The sequence below is a fragment of the Podarcis filfolensis genome (assembly GCF_964270895.1).
Source record: "Podarcis filfolensis genome assembly, chromosome: 14".
NCBI lineage: Eukaryota > Metazoa > Chordata > Lepidosauria > Squamata > Lacertidae > Podarcis > Podarcis filfolensis.
In genome coordinates, this window is record NC_139616.1 from 46,403,843 (window position 1) to 46,425,035 (window position 21,193).

Sequence of the window (21,193 nt, forward strand, 5' to 3'; positions counted from 1 at the left end):
CTTTGGCCACCTGAAGCAGCCTCCTTCACATTGTTTCCTGGTCTTATTACCTGTTTTGTCTGCTGGTTATCTGCCTTCTGAAGGTGGAGAATGTCCTTTGTAGGAGCCTAGATTTGGTCCCACTTTCATTTAACAGCTGAGCGTCTTATGGAGAGAGATTCTGCTCAGGGATGGGCTTGGAGCCCCAGGAAGGCTCTCCCTTTGTATACATTATGCAAGAATGCATTGAACACGCTTCCTAAACCACAGCATGCATGCTAATCCTGATTTTCCCAAGATGCCCAGCTGCCAAAGGAGTGTCAGTGTGTTCCAGGTCATCCTTTCACTCCAAATGGAGCGCCAGTAAAGCTCAGTGGGCTGGCGCAGGCCCCCACATAAGCCCAAGAACCGTATCTGGAAATGTTCTGCCCTGGGGAGAGGCTCCTCTGCGCAGTGCAGATGTTCTGCCTTCCCTGAGTAGACCCTCTCCCCTTTTCTTGGGCCTTTCACCACTGGCCAGTCACTTGCCCCATCTCTAAGGGTACCATTCATGCTGTGAAATGAGGGTCCAATCAATGTCAGAGCCAACCAATTTTTAGACAGCGCACCAATGCTAATTGGGTCCTCTAATCAGGGTTTAAATTTGTTCATTAGCCTACAATTTTTGTAGGTTCAACTACCTATGTAATTGAAATGAATGCAAAAGATGGAACTGACCCAATTCCTGTATAATTGCTTTATAACTACAAGGCACCAATTTAAGTCAACTCCTTTTGTTTTTAAATGCCTCACTGTCTGCTTTAGTCTACTCATTTTGATCGTCAAACGTTGGAGGGGCAGAGTATTCCTTCCAGTAGGGAAGGAATATTTTTAGGGTGTCTTTTCAGTAGGTAGGAGACCTCCGGGCGGATTCACTTCCCAAGCAGAAAGTCACAGGTCCCCAAATGGGGGGCAGGGGCAGTTCAGTGTCGAAAGCCAGCTACGTCTCCAGAATGTCCATGTTGTCCAGCTCACTGCGGAGATGGTCAACGTATTGGTTAATTTCCAACACACGACTTCGGTTTCTTTGAATTTCAGTCTTGTGAACCTGCAGGGATTGAAACAGTTGGTCCAGTTCACACTTAGCGCTAAGCCGTGGTTTGTTTAACAGACCACAAGTTAGCCATAGATTGCCCCACAGACGGTCAAATAAATCATGGCTTGTTTCTGCAAAGTGTTTTGTTTTGGAGTTTTTCCCCCCTAGCTGTGCTTGCCTCGTGCATAGCTGTCAACTTTTCCCTTTTCTTGCAAGGAATCCTATTCAGAATAAAGGAATTTCCCTTCATAAAAGGGAAACGTTGACAGCTATGGTCTCGTGCCTTTGTAGCTTGTTGAGTGCCTGGGGGGAATGTTAAAACAAACCATGGTTAAGGAAGGATGTTGGGTTTGCACATAATGCCAATCCATGGTTAAAACAAACCCAGGTTCATAAGCCAACGAAAACCAGGGTTTTCATATCATGGTTTGTTGGCTGTAAACAAACTATAGTTCAGCTGCTGGGCAAGGTTTAATAAACCATGGCCTAGCATTCTACTGTATGTGAACCAGATTGTGTGCAGGACCTCGAAGGGGATTTCAGTGCTTGTCCATTCAAGGCAAACGCTTGAAACCTGAAGAGCCAAATCACTAAGATGTGACTTCCCTCACTATCTTAGTTCCTCTCTGTAGGTAGACAGCTAGGTACTTTTAGGTACAGTGGTGCAGCTATGTACTTTTAGGCCCTAAATTTACTGGATGTACAGCGCTGCCCACCCACTCCCTTGCTTTAGATGGCCAAGTGTATTATTTCAGCTGTTACCATTTCTCTTCCCCCTCCCCCCTCCCCCCTCCCCCCGCTTTACAACTGCTGCTACGTTCCTGCTGTGTGGTGTTTTTTGTGGGGTTTTTTAGTTTCCAACCCTGATTTAAGAACACATTGGCTTTGCATTTAAAACTGAAACCATAGCCTCGTCGTGCCTAAAGGAATAAAATGGGGTTTACGTCCGCTGCCCTGATGTGAATTTGGGAATAAAAGCACCATTTTGGTGCAGAACGTAAAATATTTTAAAATAATAAAATGAGAATCTGAAACCATGCACATGACTGGATGACCAGCTGGCCACTGATTTACAACATTTTCTGTAATAAGAAGGAAATGATCCCTAGGGTAACCCCTGGTAAGGCCCAGTTTGTCCATGCCGGGCCTGTTTGCCACTGCCCCCATCACCTGCCACTCTGAGTGACCCTTTTTTGGGAGGATGGCCTGAGCTGCAGGACTCTAGACATTGGCCCTGAGGTCCAGTCCTAGTTGCACCACTGCAGCCAACCCCACCCAACAGTGGCATAGCATGGGTTACCAGTGCCCAGGGCCACACAGAGGGCTGGGAGGGAAGGAAATGGACTGAGTATGCATGCACATTCAATTGTCTTAACAACGTCCCCGTCACCCAGAAGATTGCAAACGCAGGGATAAGAAAAAAAGAGTTGTCGCCTGGAGAGGTCACTTCCTGGTTTGTATAGAGAAGCCATTTTCAACAGAGCTCAGTGTTGAAATTTGTGCCCCTAACAATTTTACACCCGGGGCAACTGCCCCAACCCCCCCTCCCCAATATGAAGAGTTTGGATTTGATATCCCGCCTTTCACTCCCCTTCAGGAGTCTCAAAGCAGCTAACAATGTCCTTTCCCTTCCTCCCCCACAACAAACACCCTGTGAGGTGAGTGGGGCGAGAGACTTCAAAGAAGTGTGACTGGCCCAAGGTCACCCAGCAGCTGCATGTGGAGGAGCAGAGACACGAACCCAGTTCCCCAGATTACATGACTACCGCTCTTAACCACTACACCACACTGACTCTCTGCCACCAGCTACCTTGTTAACAATAAGATGAAAGTGCTCATGTCCTTAACGCTGGTTATTTCCTTCTGTGAGAAGGCCTCCTGCAGAGGGACAATGGGAATCTTCACTTACCTTCTCAACCAGTGTGGAAGCCCAGCCATTGGCTTTAGTGATAATTTCGTCTTCTCGGTTGTCAATCTTCAGGAGGTGAATGTCGTGAGAGGCGTTGACAGCGTTGACAATGGTGTCTTTGTCCACGAAAAGCTAGGAAGGAAACCAGGTGAGAGGAGGGCCATTTTTTTTTGGCTGTAGACAAAACACCATCCCATGAAGGGTCATCTCTTACTGATGAGTCACGCCAAGAGTGTTTGGCCTGTTCTGGTCTTAATGGCAAAAGGGGAGGAGGAGGAGGAGTTGGATCTCACCATACGAACATCATCCGGCATCTCCTCATCAAACTCGCTCTTCACTAGTTTCTCCAGTGTGTTGACGGATATCTCCAGGAGCTTCTCGTGGTGCTGGTTCTCTAGATCCCGGCACTGAGCCATCGTAGGAGAAAAGGTTAAGAAGCAAAGAACAGGGATGCCTCTCAGCAACTCTTTCCTATTGCCCAGTGTTTGAACAAAAGGAGGCAGGGAAGGCTGGCCAAGAGGATGGAAACTAAGGCCGTGCACACACTGCCAGCTTAAAAAACAGTTCTCTCAATTCGGATCTAAGCTGGTTTGGGGGAAGAACGCATCAAAACAGTGGCTGGATCTACACTCACTTTTTAAACGTCATTTGAACGATATTAAACATGTTCTAAAATGGCAAGATACTTGGTTTCTCCTCTGCTTCCTTTTCTGCAAGGTCTACCTGGTTTCTGGAAGGGGATAGCTCTGCAGCACTCTATGGTATCGCATTTTAATAACGCATTATTAACATTTAAGAAGAACATCACGTGGCTATATGGTTATCATGGAACCATTTTAAAACTCATTTTTAGCATTAAAAACCATGAATGTAGATCCATTCAGTATTTCGTAAAGTGTGACAGGGTAGGTCCAGGAGAGACATGGATCATGACTGATGTCGTGAGTGCACTGATTCCCAAACCAGTGGTGGGAGCACACTGGAATGTGCACCCAGCCTCAGCTTGTGTTCATTGTGACAGCAAGGTCTCAGCCCTTCATGGCCCAACAAAGGTCCTTGAGTTAAATGCACTCCCCAGGGATGATGCTTGGACACCCCAGCCCCAGTTTCCAAGCATCTTGTACGTCTGGTTGGCAGAAGTGGTCCCGTGGCAACAGAACTTCCTTTATGGGGTGGAAGTGTAGAGGCTCACCACCCTTGCTTCTCAGGGTTGTCCTCCGGGAAAGCTAAAATTTTAGGTGCAGGATTTTAGGTGCAAATGCTGCTATTACATTGAGTATTATACCGCAGCAGCTATTCAGATAGGTCTTGGCACAAAGAATGACTGGAGAGGAAAGCCCTGTGGTCCTTTGGGGCCTGAGAAATGCTTCCAAAACTGAAATCAATCCCGGCCCTACCACACAGTAATGAGACGCAATTGAATGCCATACAATGTGGACAAGCCAGCTCTGTTGATCGGAAGCAAAGCGCCCACCACAATTTGCAGCTCTGCGCAAGCGACAGCAAAAGGATATATTCCTTGTTCGTTTTCTATAAAGTTCGACACCAGGTCAGCGATGTTCCTTTCAAAATCTTTTATCACTTCCTTAGCAAGAAAAGAAAAGGGGTGGGAAATTAGAGGGCAAAACTGAGTTCAACTCCCACAAGTTTTAGAAATCGGGCCTGAAACACACAGGAGAATCTACTTTCCTGTCATTTTTGCTGACTATTTTATCTATTTATTTTTATTAATGTAGTTAACCAAATATAAATAGAGATAACGCTTTAATATAAGAAAAACTCACAGCAGTTTACAAAAATAGAAAACGAAGCATTAAGATTCTCAGCAAAAACCAGGTTGCAGCAGGCATTTAAAAACATTCAAAAGATGGTTAAAATTAGTTTTAGCTAAAAAGACATAAAGCACATGTAACTTCCACATGTCCGGACAGGCTCACCTAAATAAAAATGTTTTAAGTAGACTCCAAAAAGAATATGGTGAAGGCACCTGCCTGATGTCAACCAGCAGGAAGTTCCAAAGCTGCCATCACACCAAAACATTGATTTCTTACAAGTGTGCAACAGGTATTACATGACACCTTTAACAGTGCCAGTTCCGCAGATCCAAGTGGTTGAGCAGGTACATATGGGGGAAAGTGATCCTGCAAGTAAACTGCTCCCACGCTGTTAATGGCTTTTTGCACTAGCAGCAACACCTTGAACTTTGGCTGGCATCCAATGGGCAAAACCAGCGCAGGTCTCCTGTCTGCAACCACGCTAACTGCAGCTTCTGATCCAGCACAGGGAGGCCCCACGCAGAGTGCAGTGCAGTAATCCAGCCTTGGAGTCCCCAACACCCAAACGTCCAGCTCTGCCAGGTTCATACCTCCAGCTGATCAACCAGCAGCATCTCCTCAGTCATCAGCACGTCTGAGAGCTTTGTGATTTCATAGTTGTATTCAGCCAGTTTGATCTCTATAACTTGGTTGTCGCTGAGGTTCTGAATCATATCTATCACCTGTGTGCTCAGCAAGAGACAGAAGGTTAGCAGCTGTTGCCCCGTGGCAGAAATAATTCATTTTATTCATTAGTGGTGGTGGTGATACTCTGGTGCACACAATGGGAATGTGAAGCAGTGACTAAGTTGTTAGAATTCCTGCTCCGTGATTACAGTCATAGGTTTGTTGTCTTTCACATGACGGTGTATGTTCTGAAGTGGGAAGTTACAGAGACAGGATGTTTGTGTTACTGTGTTCTGTGAAGTAGGACTACTGTCCTTTGTTCTTTTTCTCTTTGCTGTCTGATGCTAGAGAGAGAGAGGGAGCCATGTTGCAGTGCTCCATGTGTATTTACATGTAAATAAAGTAGATTAGCCAAAATGCTGAGTTGCTGAGGTCTCTGACGCAAGCTGCAAAGACTCTGTGGATCCCTAAGTGTGCCAGTGTCGGTTGGCATTGGTCGCTGTCATGTTCGGGCTGAAGAAAGCTTTTGAAGCTCCCCAACGATCGACCAGGAGGGAGAGAACATGCCAATCGGGCATGTGTCTCTGCCAGGGTCCTACTCGAGTGTAGGCCGAGCTCCTGACAAAAGTTCCCACAGGGATTTTCAAACTGTATTCTATGAAAGACAGACGTTCCTTCTGAAGCTTATAAAGAGTTCCTAAATGTGACCATGGGCCTGGGAAGGGTTTCTACACAAGCCACAAGGCCTCTTCAGGCTCCAACTTAGCATACATCTCACGTGTGCAGGGGCCCGGAACGTGACCCCTGGGGTATAGTGTGCTTTGACTGACTGAAATCTAGCTAAAAGTGTTTAGGATTAGGTACAATTGAAAACAAAATACATCAATTTAAACAGTTTGCTGCCTTGGTTTAAGTCAGCACCTGATGGTACTTTCAGGATGTGATCCTTTGCACAGTCACGGGGAACCAGTTACTAACGACATTCTATCCTGCCTCCCCACTGTCCCCCAGCAGTTCAGGATGGTATACATGACCCCCCCATTAAGTCCTCACAACAATCCTGTGAGGTAGGTCAAGCATAGCAAGAAGGATTAAGAAGTAACATCCCATCTCGAGGATGTAGCTTCCTCATCAGACTGTGGGGCTGACTCCCTGGTCACTTTGCCTGCCCGAGAGGTTTAAGCCCTTGCTACAGTATTGACCAGTGACGTGGGTGGCGCTGTGGTCTAAACCACAGAGCCTAGGGCTTGCCAATCGGAAGGTCGGCAGTTCGAATCCCCACGACGGAGTGAGCTCCCGTTGCTCATTCCCAGCTCCTGCCCACCTAGCAGTTCGAAAGCATGTCAAAGTCCAAGTAGGTAAATAGGTACTGCTCCTGCGGGAAGGTAAACAGTGTTTCCGTGCGCTGCTCTGGTTCTCCAGAAGCGGCTTAGTCATGCTGGCCACATGACCTGGAAGCTGTCTGTGGACAAACGCCGGCTCCCTCGGCCTATAGAGCAAGATGAGCGCGAAACCCCAGTGTCGTCCGCGACTGGACCTAACGGTCAGGGGTACCTTTACTTTTACAGTATTGACCTGTAAAAAATCAGAACTAAATGGCTGCGGTGGAGCGATCCCAGTTTTCATCAAAGATGGCTCGGTTTTCTAATCACTTAAAGTGGCAAACCTATGGTCCTCCGGAGGTTGTGGGACTCCAGATCCCTTCATCCACCTTGTGCTCACTGGGGCTGATGGAAGTTGTGAGTTCAGCTGCATTCCCCATCCCCGGCCCAAGGTCCCTCGTGTACCCCATGATTCTTCTCTTCAAAGTCGTGCAGGATTTTGGAACACTGCTGATGGTTCTCTTCCAGGGCTTCGTTGAGGCACTCATAGAAGAGGGCAACCTCGGCCTCTCGCTTCTCGTATTGCTTCAGGCCGTACTCAAACAGGTTCTCGCAAATGGCCACAAATTTAGTCTTGTATGTGAAGTCGGAGTCAAGGAGAGTACTGAGTTGTGTTTGAAAAGGAAAGAAAAAGGCTTGTGTCTGCTTCCACTGTCTTGTTTGGGCTATTGCCTCCTGTTGTTGGAGATCACTATGACTCACAGTAGCCCTCATAACAAACAAGAAACCCCACTCCAGAGAACATCCCATTCTCAAGGTTTATCACCAGTTCTGTCCCAAAGCAGAAAGGATGTATCTCAAAAATTCATAAAACTTGTTACTGGCGTGGGAGACCAAAGATGAAATGGCAAAGGTGACAATGACAAAATGGGCCATAGATATTGGTTACAACATAGAATTGTCCAGAAGGGAAAAATCATGGGCCAAAACAAAGAATTTCTCTGCCTGTTATCTTATTAAGGAAAACCTACAAAAGATGACGTACTTGACACCCAGCACATTAGTGAAAATGTATTTAAAAGGGTCTAATTTATGCTGGAAATGCCACAAGGTGGAGGGAACCCCAATTCATATGTGGAAGTCGTGTAAATACACTAGAGAGTATTGGGAAACTTTCCGCACAGAATTAAAAAAAAATTCTAAAACTCACATTTCCCAAAAGACCAGAGGCCTTCTATTAGGGATAATAGGTAATGCCATTCCAAAAAAGGCACCCAATATCTTTCTGTATGCAGCCGCTTCAGCTAGAATAGTATATGCGAAAGAAGAGATACTCACTAAGGAAATTTGGTAGAACAAATTGATAGTAACCATAGAATTAGTAACCATAGAATTAGTAACCATGATCGCGAAATTAAAGAATAAGGATTAGTTAAAGATAAGAGAAGAGTGGAGGTGTTTGGGAGATTATCTTAGAGGGTACGAAATACAATTTAACCTACAAGTAGGGGTTAACATATAAGCAGCAGATAACATCAAAAAAGGAAGACTTGAAATGATAATGGGTGAAATATCAGGATGTGCAGCAGATCAAGATTTCCCTAGCGTGCCACAGAGAGATGGATTGGGAAGTCTTAGGAAAAGAAATGAGCGATGGATACTGTATGACGTGTGTATAAAAACTGTTAAAATTAAAAAAAAAAAAGTTGTGTAGTGGTGTTGTTTTTAAAAAGGATATATCTCCAGTAGCTCTGGCACTCCAGGGAGGTAGAGCAGTTTGGCTGCTTCAGGATCGTCTGCAAACATGCTGTCAAAGAGGAAGCTTCCGTTCAGATACTCCACATAAGCGCGCTGGAGAGCGAAGCAAGGAGGCAGAAGGGAAAGAACAGGAGTGAGCTGGCAGTCCATCGCACCAAGCAAGCCAGAGTTAACTCTTCATTAGCACAGGTGTGTCAGGCCTAAAGAGCGCAGCAACTCAGATCTTGCCCCCATGAAGTGGTTGCCAAGACTAAAGGTCCCTGTCTCCCCACAAGCATTTAGGTTCCCTTCTCTCCAGGGCTTTCCCACAGCAATTGGAGACTGCACATGCATGAAGGCAACCTCTCCTCCACCCTTTTCATGCTTCTTCTGGTTCTGGGAGGGGAGCTTGTCACAGCAGAAGAGGGAGACACCCGAGACTCTTTCCCAGCCTGACTCATCTCTGCCTCTTGGTCTCTCTCCTCTCCTGTTTCAGCTTCTGCCTCTGATTCTGGGCTTCTCTCTGTCACAGACTCTCCCTGCTCACTAAGCTCTGTTACCTCTTCAGCTTCTGACACATCCTACTCCCTGTCTTCTCCCGTCGACCACTCACTGTAGTCCCACCACTACTCCCTGGACTCTGGGCCTTCTTCCCTTGGGGGTTCCCGAGCTGGTTCCTCCCACCATTCCTCTGCATCCAACCAGTCAATGACAGGGAATCAGAAAAAGATAGTTGCCCAAAGGAAATGGGGAGAATCTTATGCCTTAAATTCAGATGGTTCTGTGAGATGCTAAGAAGAATAATGAAAGGGCCGGGGTCCCTTAAAATAAATAGCAGGCCAGTTAACACAACGAAGAAATGCATATTGTGGAATATTTACGAAAAGAACCACCTGTTTTCCAAAAATAACAAAATAAACAATGTATTCTTTCACAGCATCAACCCTCAGCAGACCATAGTGACCTTGAGAGCTGGTCATTTGAGGACAATAGAGCCAATGTGGTACAGTGGTACCTCGGGTTAAGTACTTAATTCGTTCTGGAGGTCCGTTCTTAACCTGAAACTGTTCTTAACCTGAAGCACCACTTTAGCTAATGGGGCCTCCTGCTGCCGCCGCACCGCCAGAACATGATTTCTGTTCTCATCCTGAAGCAAAGTTCTTAACATGAAGCACTATTTCTGGGTTAGCGGAGTCTGTAACCTGAAGTGTATGTAACCTGAAGCGTATGTAACCTGAGGTACCACTGTATAGTGGTTAGAGTGTCCGTCTAGCAGCTGGGAGACCAGGGTTCAAATCCCCACTTGGCCATGAAGCTCACTGGATGACTTTGGGCCAGTCGCTGCCTCTCAGCCTAATCTACCTCACAGGGTTGCTGTGGGTTAAAAATTGGGGAGTGGAGGGAGAACTATGTACGCCACCTTGAGCTCCCTGGAGGAAAGGTGGGAGGCAATATGAGACAAAAAAACATACATACATACATACATACATACATACATACATAGGTAAAACCAGAGGTTGGAGAGCTTCAAATGAACAGAAGAAAAGTTCAAACGGGTGTGGAGGTCAAATGAGGCCTTTTAGATCGCTCTCTGCCCCAGCCCCAGCCCCTGTGAAATATACTCAGAGTCGCAAAGTGATTTCATGCTCTTTATTCAGCTCATAGTGGTGAGGAGGAATGAATGAAAGTCCCCTCAAAGTATCTGCTTTATATACATTATCTACACAATGGGCTGCACATGATTGGCTAATTCCGGAATTCTACTGTAAGCCAATCAGGTTGTGGATTCACTTCTATCTGGAGCATGATTGGGTGGTTCCTGCCAACCAATCATACTGCTGCATTGTTCTAGGACCAATCAGACTGCTGCATTCTGAATCCTATTGTTCTAGGACCAATCAGACTGCTGCCTTTTGGATCCTATTGTTCTAGGACCAATCAGACTGCTGCAGTTTGGATCCTATTCAACTCAGTACATAACACCCTGCCACCTCAGCCCCTGCCTCTTCCCTTAAAGGGAGTCTCCAGGCCTTGAACCGCACACTCAGTCTCTTCCATCTCCCCTCTAGGAGGTTCCTGTTCTCAGCTAAACACCTGCCCAAGTGGGGGTCATCCAGACATCTGTAAATCTCCCCACGATTCCCTCTTGCCAACTGAAGTCTTGTCAACAAGGTAAACATTGATAATATTAACAGCGAGGAGCTGAGCCCTATCGAAAATGGCTCCAAAATTACAGAACCTTTTCCTCACTTTGGTTAGCTCTCCGGAGACAACCTCTTTCAAGCCATTAACGAATGAATGAATGAATTGAATTTATATACCCAGAGGTCTCAGGGGAGTTCACAGAAAAGATCGCAATATATCAAATCAAAATAGAAACAAAAACCCAATTAACACCCTCCCCTCCAAAAAAAGAGCCGCATTTTAAAAGGATATAGGATGTCGATCAGGTCAACGAAAGGCCTCGTTAAAAAGGAACGTTTTTGCCTGGCACCTAAAGGTGTATAATGAAGGCGCTAGACAAACTTCCCTAGGGAAAGCATTCCACAGATGGGGAGCCACTGCAGAGAAGACCTGTTCTCGTGTATGAACTGTTTTGTACAAACTGTTTGGTTTAGCTTCCCACTTTGTGTCTGTTGAATCCACAACTGTTTTCTTACTGGTTCTTATTTCATATATCAGTGTTCAGAGACCAACACCTATTCAGGAGGCTGAAAGAGAATCCAGTATCTGTTGGGTTCTCTCAACATCCCTGCGATCTACATTCCTGCTTTGCAGGGGCTTGGACTACAACTCTATGATTCTACAGATGGCCCAAAAGAAACATACCTTGTGATATTCCACCTGTTTCTGTTGGGCATCCAGAACCTGCTGCTTGGCCGCGGCCAGAGTTTCCCCATGTCTCATCTCCTCGATGGCATACTGGTATTTTATCAGGGCCATCTCTCGCTGGGAAAAGAAAACGGAGATAGGCGGCTTAGAATCAATGGCGTAGCAAACGATGGACTATGCGGAATTGGCATAATTGACACGCAAACTACATGATAAGGATAACTGTGACTTTAAAGATGAATGGGAACCTTTTAAGAAATATTTGAAGAGGCAACAAAATGAACTGGACTCTTTGGCAGGTTTTGAATAAACATTCACAAACTCTTTATTATAATACATAGATAGATAATTTGAGGATCTTTACAATTTTATAACATGCAGATAGAAAGATGTGTTGAGAAACCAGAGAAAGGAGCTGAGGGAAGTCTGGGGTGGGAGGGTGGGTTTTCTGTCTGGGGGGGGAATGGAGGGGGGGGACAATGTGGATGATGTATTTTGTTAAAATTACTGTGTTGAAATTTATACTAATTTTTTTTAAAAGAATCAATGGCATAGCTAGCCGCTCGGGTGCCCAGGGCAGTGCACACACCCTGCACCTGGGGGCGGAGCAAGCTGCCAATGGGGGCGGGGCGAGCCAGTGCAGGGCACACTGCGCAAAGCCTCTCTACTGCCTCCCCCTCAGCTGTGGGACAGCTGAGGGAGAGGTGGTGGGCAGACGCAAGCCCCATGCTGCCGTTTTAAGCAGTGCAGAGTCTGCAGGTGCCCAAGCAACCCCATCACTCCCAGGAGAGAGGCATGGCTCAGGCACGCTGCAGGCCCCGCGGTAAGTGCCAGCCCCCATGGTGTAGCGCCCAGTGCCAGCTGCATTTTGTTGTGCTTGTTATGAGCCCAAAAAAGTTCCATGAGCCCAATTTTTTTGTTTTTTATTTTAAAAACTCATATTTTTGCCCTTTTGTCACCCCCCTCAGGGATGACACCTGCATCCGCTGCATCCCTCTTCCTACGCCACTGCTTGGAATAAAAAGGTAAAGGTAAAGGGACCCCTGACCGTTAGGTCCAGTTGTGACCGACTCTGGGGTTGCGGCGCTCATCTTGCTTTATTGGCCAAGGGAGCTGGCGTACAGCTTCCGGGTCATGTGGCCAGCATGACTAAGTCGCTTCTGGCGAACCAGAGCAGCACACAGAAACACCATTTACCTTCCCGCCGGAGCAGTACCTATTTATCTACTTGCACTTTTATGTGCTTTCGAACTGCTAGGTTGGCAGGAGCAGGGACCGAGCAACGGGAGCTCACCCCCTTGCGGGGATTCGAACCGCCAACCTTCTGATTGGCAAGCCCTAGGCTCTGTGGTTTAACCCACAGCGCCACCCGTGTCCCTACTGCTTAGAATAAGGGCTGTCAAATCCCAAGGCAGGCACCTGCGGGGAGAAGAGTGAGGAGGCAGCCCCACCAGTTTTCTGGCACCCGGGGTGGATAGGAAATCTAAAATAGCAAGAGATAAGGGGCTGAACTTTTCCATCCTTACCGAGTTGTCATCTACCAGTCTAAAATCCAGGTACACAAGGTCGGGGAGATAAGCGGCAATGAATGCGGAATATACTTCGTTTTCGCACACTGGGTTCCCGGTGAGGTTCAACGTGCGCAGGTTTTGGAACTTCCTGAGATAGATCACCTGCGGCAAGGTGACAGAGAAATACAGAGAGCCATAAGGACAAAATATTTATGGGGAAAATTGAGATTTTCATAAAAGATGAACAAGAGGAAAGGGGGTGTTCTTTGTCGGGAAATGTCAAACTGGGAGTCATTAAACATCTGCAGACTCTTAGACTTTTTACTGAATGAGAACGAGATCCTGCTGAGGTATCTCTTGTGGTTGGTGGCCCCCTGGTTCAAAATACAAATGAACCCAGTAAAAATAAATTATTACACGCTGATGCACACATTGTAACTTATGGACCAAAAAAACCTGAGTACTGGTTTCTTTCTGAAAGCAGATCCATTCCAACAGACGGAACCATTAAAAGCAAGGATCTTTGCTGCACAGTTGCAGTTATGCCATAGGTTGTGAGGGAACCGCCCCCCCAGCAGGTTTCTAAACGTCATGGATATCAAGGGAAGCTAAAACAACCAAAGTTTCATCTGCTGCAAGCATCACATCTATCCGGGTTCTGGGAAGGGCATCGTCATGCAGTTTACTAGTCTAAAACCACAGGAAAATGCATTTTTACTGTCTTACAGTGAAATCCTATGTGTGTCTGCTCAGAAGTTAAAGGGATACCACATCAGTGGAATTCACTAAGAGGTAAGATTTAACATGGAAAACAATTTCCCCCATTTCCCCTTCTCCTTTTGAGCATGGAACAGCCTCCATGAACACCCTTCCCCCCCCCCCCCCGCCTACACACACTTCACCAGGGGGTGAAAGATCACCACCACAGGTATTCAGTGGGGGTTACGGTCAACTCCTTCTACCCCTTGGAGAGGCAGTGTGGTGTTGTGGTTAGAGTGTCAGACCCAGCAGGCCAGGGTTCAAATCCCCCCTCAGCCATGAAACTCACTGGGTGACTCCCTTAGGCCAGGCACTTGCCTCTCAGCCTAACCTACCTTGCAGGGATGTTGTGGGGGATAAAACGAGGGGGGGGAGAACCATGTGTGCCACTTCAAGCTCCTTGGAGGGAAAAAAGTGGGTTATAAATGAAATCCATCTATCAATAAAATCCTCATTTCCAACTGTAACCAAGTGATAAGTATGTGTAATAACATCTGCCCACACTGCTGTCTCTCTGCTCTTGACTTTCTTTCCCTCTCCCTATCTACTGCTGTAATTTCTATTTTAGATCACCTCTCACCATATGAGCCTACCTGGACCCTGCAGTCATCATCTTTTTTGTAAATAATTTGTTGCTGTTGTTGTTGTTGTTATTATTCATTTTCAATTAAAGGCTTTCAAAATTTATAACAAACCAGATTGAATCTTGCCACATTAAAGCACAAATAATAAAACCAATTATACAATCCAAATTAAATAATTTCAGGGAGGCTTCCCATGTTCTGGATGTTGGGAGAAATTTTCTCATATATTTTTTTTCCTGCTTTCTGCTCTGTAGTTTCCCCTGCAGTCACCATCTGAGGCTGTTCTCTGTCCATGAGAAGTCCTTAGGGCTGCAACACAAGAACGGGCCTTTTCTGTGGTGGCTCCCCGCTTGTGGAACGCTCCCTCCAGGGAGGTTTGCCTGGCACCTTCATAACATCTCTTTAGGTGCCAGGCAAAATCATTCCTCTTCTCCCAGGCCTTTGGCTAACAATCTATGGCCTTTTAAGCTGTCTGTAGGGGCTTTTGCTTTTGCTTGTTATTGTGGTTTGTGGTTTTAGATTCTTAACTGCCATATGATCTTCGAATGAAGGATGGCGTAGAAATTTAATAAATAATAATAACAATAAGAAGTTATGAGGTGGGTAGTAGGGAAGATTTATCTGTGTTTTACGTTGCTTATGTAACTCTGTTAAGGCACCATGCATTGTGTGATAGGAATAAAAACAGTGGGATGCTTTTAAAGAAGAAAAAGGAAGGAGACTTGGTTCACCGTTCACAAATTTTAGCCTCTCGAAGCCCATTCTCAGCCCCTCCGGTCCCTGTTTACTGGCAGACAGTTGCCTACAAATCCTGTTTGCTCCTTCTCTTTTGTTGCATTCTTTAATTACTTCTTCCTCTTTACTGCACTGTGTTATGATTAGAACAGGGTACCCAAGAGGCAACAGGGAGGTGGACAGTGCTGTTTTGGATAAACCGTGACTACTACTGGCACCAGATGTTATTTGGGCCTAGTGAAGTTACTGGAATTTAATTTGTTAGGCTAGTAGTTTCAATGGAGGACTGCTAAATGTCAAGCCAAGAGCTTTGAAGACAGACTGAACACCCCCTTGGCTGATTTTGCTCTCCTTGTAAATATGCAGCTACAAACAAGCATTGGGTGTGCCCTAGGGGCATGATTTCAGTCCACACAGGTGAGTTATATTCATTTAAAATATTGATACCCAGCTTTTTCCAGTCTGCAACAAGGGGATAAAATGCTAGCCTACTGACAGTGATGTTGAATACTGTAAAACAGTATATATCAATGTGGCTACTGCAAGAAGTGCTGCAGTACAGAATTCAAGCCAGCCATGCCCTTTTTCTGGATACTCTATTCCATAGCCACCCTGTTTTCTATCCATCTTCATCACCAGTAAGCATTCTGTGGCCAATGAGCACAATCAGTTTTACTGAGATGTTTTGCACACATCCACCCCCTTCGGGGTTTATCTTTCTAACCACCCTTTTTTGTCCTGCTGCAAACCTCTAGAGGGGTTCCTTCAGTGCTTGCTTATTCCTTCTTCTTGGGTGTAGATGGTGCTGTTTTGGCAACATAAATACTGGCACTGGGTGAATGAGTTCGCTCCGATTGTACACTGAGCACAGATGTTTTCTAGCGATTACAACAGGAGATTTACAGTAGATGAAGAAAAAATATATAAAAAATCCTGCTCCAACAGCGACTCACTAGATGGCCATAGGTATGTCATTCTCTAAGCTTCAGATCCTCGGCCATGAAATGGAAGTGACCATCTCTGCCAGAGAGGTGTTGGAGGACAAAGAAAAGTAGCAGCTTCAGCCTCCATATGTCTACTTAGAAGTAAGCACCACTGAGTTCAGAAGAGAGTAACTACCGAGCGAGAGTACACAGGATTGCCACTAGAGACTTTATATGGCTTTATTAATTAAACTCTTACATTTTCCAGAGTTTGTATGTTATTATTTCCTATAGAGAAGACTTGAAGTTCTTGCAGCGTGTCCAGATTCTCGATCTTAGAAATCCTGTTGTTGTAGAGACTAAGATCTTGCAATTTAACGAGTGCATCTAAGCCTTCAATGACTTCAATATTGTTGAAGGACAAATCTGGGGGAGCAGAAAAAGAACGTGGGAGGCAAGAGCTCTGAGAAGGAAGCCATTCAAATCCTCTTAGGGAACTCTTTCCTATACACAGAATCAGTTTTTTCCTCTTTGTTGGAATCAATAGGTAGGAGGTGACTTAGCCCTCCCTGGAACTTCTTGTCCCCTTTTAAGCATCATATGTGCCTCTTCTCCAAGGGGACCTGCCCTACATTTTGAGAACCACTGTTCTAACTAGAATGTTTCAAATGCATATAGGTTTCAGGAGAAAAAAAACATTACTTTCTATCCTGGTTCTGTTTTTCCCCCAACAGGAAATCATATATCTAGCAAATATGAGAAAGAGGGAAGACTCTGAAGAGAATGTTGTTCGGCCTTCTTCTAACAAAAGGCAAATTGATGAGGTCATTCTGCCTTTTCAAGGGGCTGGAGTGGAAACAAAGTGGAGGTCAGTTTGGCTGGGAACAAAAACCGTCTCTCATCAGGCAGTGCTACCCTAGGAATCTCAAATGCCATCTTCATTCCAGTTGCCATTTGATGGCTGGTATGGAATTATTATCTTCAGAGTTTACAGGTTCTGTTCAGCTAGGCTTTACTCAGTGTGGACCTATTGAAATTAATTGCTGTTCATTAATTTCAGTGGGTCTATTCTGAGTAAACCTTAGTTGAATGTCACCCTATGACACCAGTCTCTATCCCGCACAGGCAAAATTCCTGATCAACACTCAAATAGAATTTGCGGTCAAACCCAACTAATGTCAACTTGGGAGGGGAAGGGTAGCCAAAGAAGCTTCAGGACCTTGTCTGGAGTAGCATTTTGGGGGCTGCTTGACACATGATACAATTCCAACATGGAAATCACTTCCAAAATACACCAGGGTGCAACCACCAGCTGGAATGAAGTGAAGGTTGCTCTTAATTCCTACACAAAAATTTCACAGCATTTGTTGTGACCCTGAATGCAACCACCTTACCCAGCCAGACCAGATGAACCAGAGTATCCAGTGCCTCGATCTTCTCAATGATGTTGTTGTCCAACTGCAATTTTGTCAGGTTCTTGAACTGCCAGAGGTTGTCAATCTTCAGGATATCTGAAGCCACAGGAAGGGAGAAGTAGAATCATGCAGCTGTTCTGGGTGGCAGTTCCCACCATATGTAGAGATAGGGAAGAAAGTTATTCAGCTTTCCTTTTAAAGCTAACCTACTTAATTCACACTTCCCAAACCAATATGTGAAACAAAATCTGCCTACCCTATGAAACTTGCACTTCTCCCAGTTTTGCAATGCAGGTCTCAAACCAAAAAAGTGTAAATTAGGAAAGAGTGCCCACAAAAATGCATTACATTAGGGGAAACTGTGTACCAAAAATGCATTCTATATGAGGAGAAATGCACACAGCAACAATGCTTTGTGCAGACTTTATTTTTAAAAAGCTCTGCACCGTACTACCTGATGTGGAAATGGGGCAACCTAAACTTAAGATCTGAGACACTGGAATTCATGGGCTTTGTCCATCCCTTGGCATAAGTGGGAGGAGCAGAGAAAAGGGAGCGCTATGGGAGAGCAGGAGACTAATAGATGGCAGAGGGTGATGAAGCTGGAGGAGCAGAGATTAGTTCAAGTATCTTCACAATCCTGCCTAAAAGCGGATGTTCAACCACTGACTGTCCACATGGCAAATCTCCATGTTGCAAGGACTTTGTAGTAAAAGAGCCTTGATTTTTTTTTTTTAAAGTCCCTGTTTTGTATTCTGATCCTTACTTCTAAAATCAAGCTGCAGCGCCAAGACATCTTTGAAATTGATGCCCTCTTTTTTGGCCAGGAGGCCTGCTTCTTCTTGAGGTCCTTGCTCCTCGACGGCCTTCTGCAGCATCTCGTCATCGATTACATTGGGCTCTATGCTATCATACAGTCGACTCATCTTGAGCAGCAGACGTGCCCCCCAAGATTAGAACTCAAATGGATTGCCCTGGCCTGTCGCAGACACTGAAACAGAATGACACATAATGCCTCATTCACATAGGAGGAGCTTCTGGGAGCTGTCCACACCGTCCGCATAATGCCCACCTACCACGCCAACATACAGGCCACCAAACTATCCACTCTTCTACGCATATCCCCAGCTGGCGCCTCATTCTTCTTATACATGGAGATGGTACAGGCAGCTTTGTGTGAAGAAAGGGATAAATCATGGAGGACATGACTGTCAGTAATGGCAAGTGAACAGAACCTCCATATTCAGCAGCACTCTACCACTAAAAATAAGGCACTGCAGACAAGCAATGAAGGAAGGCTACTGCTTCCAGGCCCGCCCTCTGAACTTCACAGCTTCTGTCAGGAGTTGGCATCGTAGTGCCATTTCAGTGGGGGAGCTGACCCTGTCCCTGCTGCTCCAGCTCTTTGCAGTTCATGCTGATTCCCTTTCAAAGTGTATGAACGGTGACAAGAGCAAGAACAACTAGCAGCCTCGGCACACTTTGCTCTCTTGCTTTGGGTGGCGGTGCGGGTTGAGCCCAAAGGGTGACAGCAAGTTAATAAGCAGTGGTGGCAGCAGCAAGAACCTAAGAAGAGCTTGCTGGATCAGGCCAATGGCCCATCTAGTCCAACATCCTGCTCTCACAGTGGCCAATCTGATGCCTGTGGGAAACCAGGAGAAAGAATTGAGCACAATAGCATTCTCTTGTCCTGTTATCCCAAGCAACTGCTATTCAAATACATTATTGCCTCCAACCGTGGAGGCAGAGAGTAGCCATTGTGGCTTATAACCACTGATAGCCTTCTCCTTCATGAATTTGTCCTTTAAAGCCATCTAGGTTGCTGGCCTTCACTGCCTCCAGCGGAAGCAAATTCCATAGTTTAACTATGCATTGCATGAAGAAGCACTTTCTCTTCCCTGTCCTGAATCTTCCAACATTGAGCTTCATTGGATATCCATGAGTTCTAGGGTCATGAGAGAGGCAGAAAAACTTTCTTCCGTCTGCTTTCTCCATGCAACGCATAACAAACTACTGTCTTACTCACCTTTTCTCTGAACTAAGAAGTCCCAAGTACTGCAACCTTGCCTCATTAGGGAGTTTCTCCATCCCCTTGATCATTTTGTTGGGCCTTTCCTGAACCTTTCCTAGGGGCTCAACAATATCCTTGTTGAGCTGAGGCAACCAGAACTGTACACAGTTTTGGAGGAGGAGGAGGTGGACCACAGTTAGCTGCCTTACACCGAGTCATGGAATGAAAGAATTGTAGAGTTGGAAGGGACCTCAAAGGTCAAGTCCAACCCACCACAATGCAGGAATCTCAGCTAAAGAATCTATGGCAGATGGCCAGCCAAAGATTTAAAATCTCTGTTTTAAAATCTCCCTTGGAGGAGAGGTCCATCTAGCTCAGTACTGTCTACACTGACTGGCAACAGATCTTCAGAATTTCAGGCAGGAGTCTCTCCCAGCCTTACCTAGCTAGGGTTGCCACCTGTCCTGTATAATGCAGGATTGTCCTGTATTTCAGTGTAAAATGCTACGTCCTGTATTGATATGGTTTTTTGTCCTGTATTTCAGGTCTTCTCTCATTCTCTCTGTCAAGTTAGGGATCCTCTCCAAATGCATGTGTTTGAAAGGGTGTGAGACAGGTCATGTATTTGAGCTTTGGGTGGCCAAGCACAGAGAGATTTACAAATTCATGTGTATCTGCATGTGCTTGTGACAAATTCCAGAGGGGCCATCCTGTTAGGCTGGCATAGAGTGTAATAGATTGCTTTGAAGTCACATCACAATCAGATTAAAATAAAATAAAATCACCCCGACCCATATTTTGCCAGAACAAAGGTGGCCAGGCTACCTGGAGATGCCATCGGGGACTGAATGTGGGCCCTTCTGCTTGCAAGGCAGACGTGCTGCTACAGTCCTTCCCTACTGATCACCTACTAAGGGAGGGGGTCCACTTCAGACACCCTCCCACCTGTCAGTCTGGAGCTGGAATAGCTCTGCTCCCCGCCCCCCCAGCTGGGCGCTGATGGAAACAAGATGCTGGCCTGGCTCCCACAGAGGTTGAATCGAAAGTGGAACTTCGACCTGCCATTCCTACAGCTGCACTGATAGAACTCCCGTCTGTCATACAAACATGAAAGGTGTAGGACAGCAAACAACAACAGCAACACCACGTGTAAAGACTGCGGAGAGAATAATTGGGTGCACTCTTCCCACCTTGGATCAAATCTATGCTTCCAGGTGTCATAAGAAAGCTGCAGAGATAATGCAGGATAGTGCGCACCCCGGAAATGATCTCTTTCAGCTTCTGCCTTCTGGAAGAAGGTACAGGGTTATAAAGACTGGGACTAGCCGCCTGAGAAACAGTTTCTCTCCAAATGCAATTTTGGTTTTAAATGCAGTGTAAAGTAGTCTCTGTGGGAGTATATTGTATTTTTTAGGGGGCTAACCAGGCTGGGATAGCAGGCTCGTTGGCTTCTGAATGTCTGATGTAGATTTTTTCAATTTCGTTGTTCTGTATGGGACAATGACAATAAAGATTATCTTATCGTATCGTATCATATCTAGACATCCTATCCCAGAACATCCCATGCCCACTCCCACTTCCAGAGCCACCGAAACCCCACCCAGCCCCGAATTGCTCAGCAGGTTACCAGCGCGTCACTTGACCAGCTCACACTGAACCCACAGCCGCCTTCCTCCAGCCTCGCCGAAGGTTAAAAGCTCGGGATAGGCCCCGTTGCTAGGGATGCCGCGGCCGTTGCTAGGGGCAGGTCGCGCTTCTCGCGCCGGCCCACCGGGCTTCCGTCGTCACGTGTGACGCTGGTCGGCCGGCGACAGCGGCAAGCAACCTCGACTCACGTTCGCGTGTTTGTGTGTGGGGGCGCGAGAGAGAAGGAACCATACCCGAACCAACTCGCGTAACCAATGACAGGGCGCATAAACAGCCATTCCCCCATCAGGATTGGCTACTCGATCCGAGCCTT

At 46.1% G+C, this 21,193-nt stretch overlaps 1 protein-coding gene across 3 annotated transcripts; it reads right to left on the minus strand.

Moving 5' to 3' along the window:
- Positions 1 to 700: 700 nt before the first annotated feature.
- DRC3 (dynein regulatory complex subunit 3) lies at positions 701 to 21,152 on the minus strand. 3 transcript variants are annotated; one of them, XM_083585753.1, is made up of 13 exons: positions 20,861 to 21,152; positions 17,989 to 18,213; positions 17,202 to 17,318; positions 16,067 to 16,233; positions 12,822 to 12,968; positions 11,293 to 11,412; positions 8,462 to 8,577; positions 7,192 to 7,363; positions 5,329 to 5,460; positions 4,478 to 4,548; positions 3,257 to 3,380; positions 2,964 to 3,095; positions 701 to 1,066 (listed from the first exon to the last, which is right to left on the minus strand). In XM_083585753.1, exons 2-13 carry the CDS (start codon positions 18,146 to 18,148, stop codon positions 959 to 961), a joined length of 1,566 nt encoding a protein of 521 aa, XP_083441879.1. In that variant the 5' UTR covers positions 18,149 to 18,213; positions 20,861 to 21,152; the 3' UTR covers positions 701 to 958. The 3 variants fall into 3 exon arrangements, with proteins under 3 accessions (XP_083441879.1, XP_083441880.1, XP_083441881.1); XM_083585754.1 differs by lacking the exon at positions 20,861 to 21,152 and adding an exon at positions 20,059 to 20,362; XM_083585755.1 differs by lacking the exon at positions 20,861 to 21,152 and adding an exon at positions 19,249 to 20,010.
- Between the last annotated feature and the right edge of the window lie 41 nt (positions 21,153 to 21,193).

Coding starts and splice junctions, on each gene's coding strand:
- DRC3 (XM_083585753.1), bottom strand. CDS start 18,148: ATGAGTCGACTGTATGATAGCATAGAGCCCAATGTAATCGATGACGAG. Junction 16,234..17,201: donor GGTTCATCTGGTCTGGCTGG/GTAAGGTGGTTG, acceptor CTGCTCCCCCAG/ATTTGTCCTTCAACAATATT. Junction 1,067..2,963: donor CTTCCACACTGGTTGAGAAG/GTAAGTGAAGAT, acceptor CAATCCCTGCAG/GTTCACAAGACTGAAATTCA.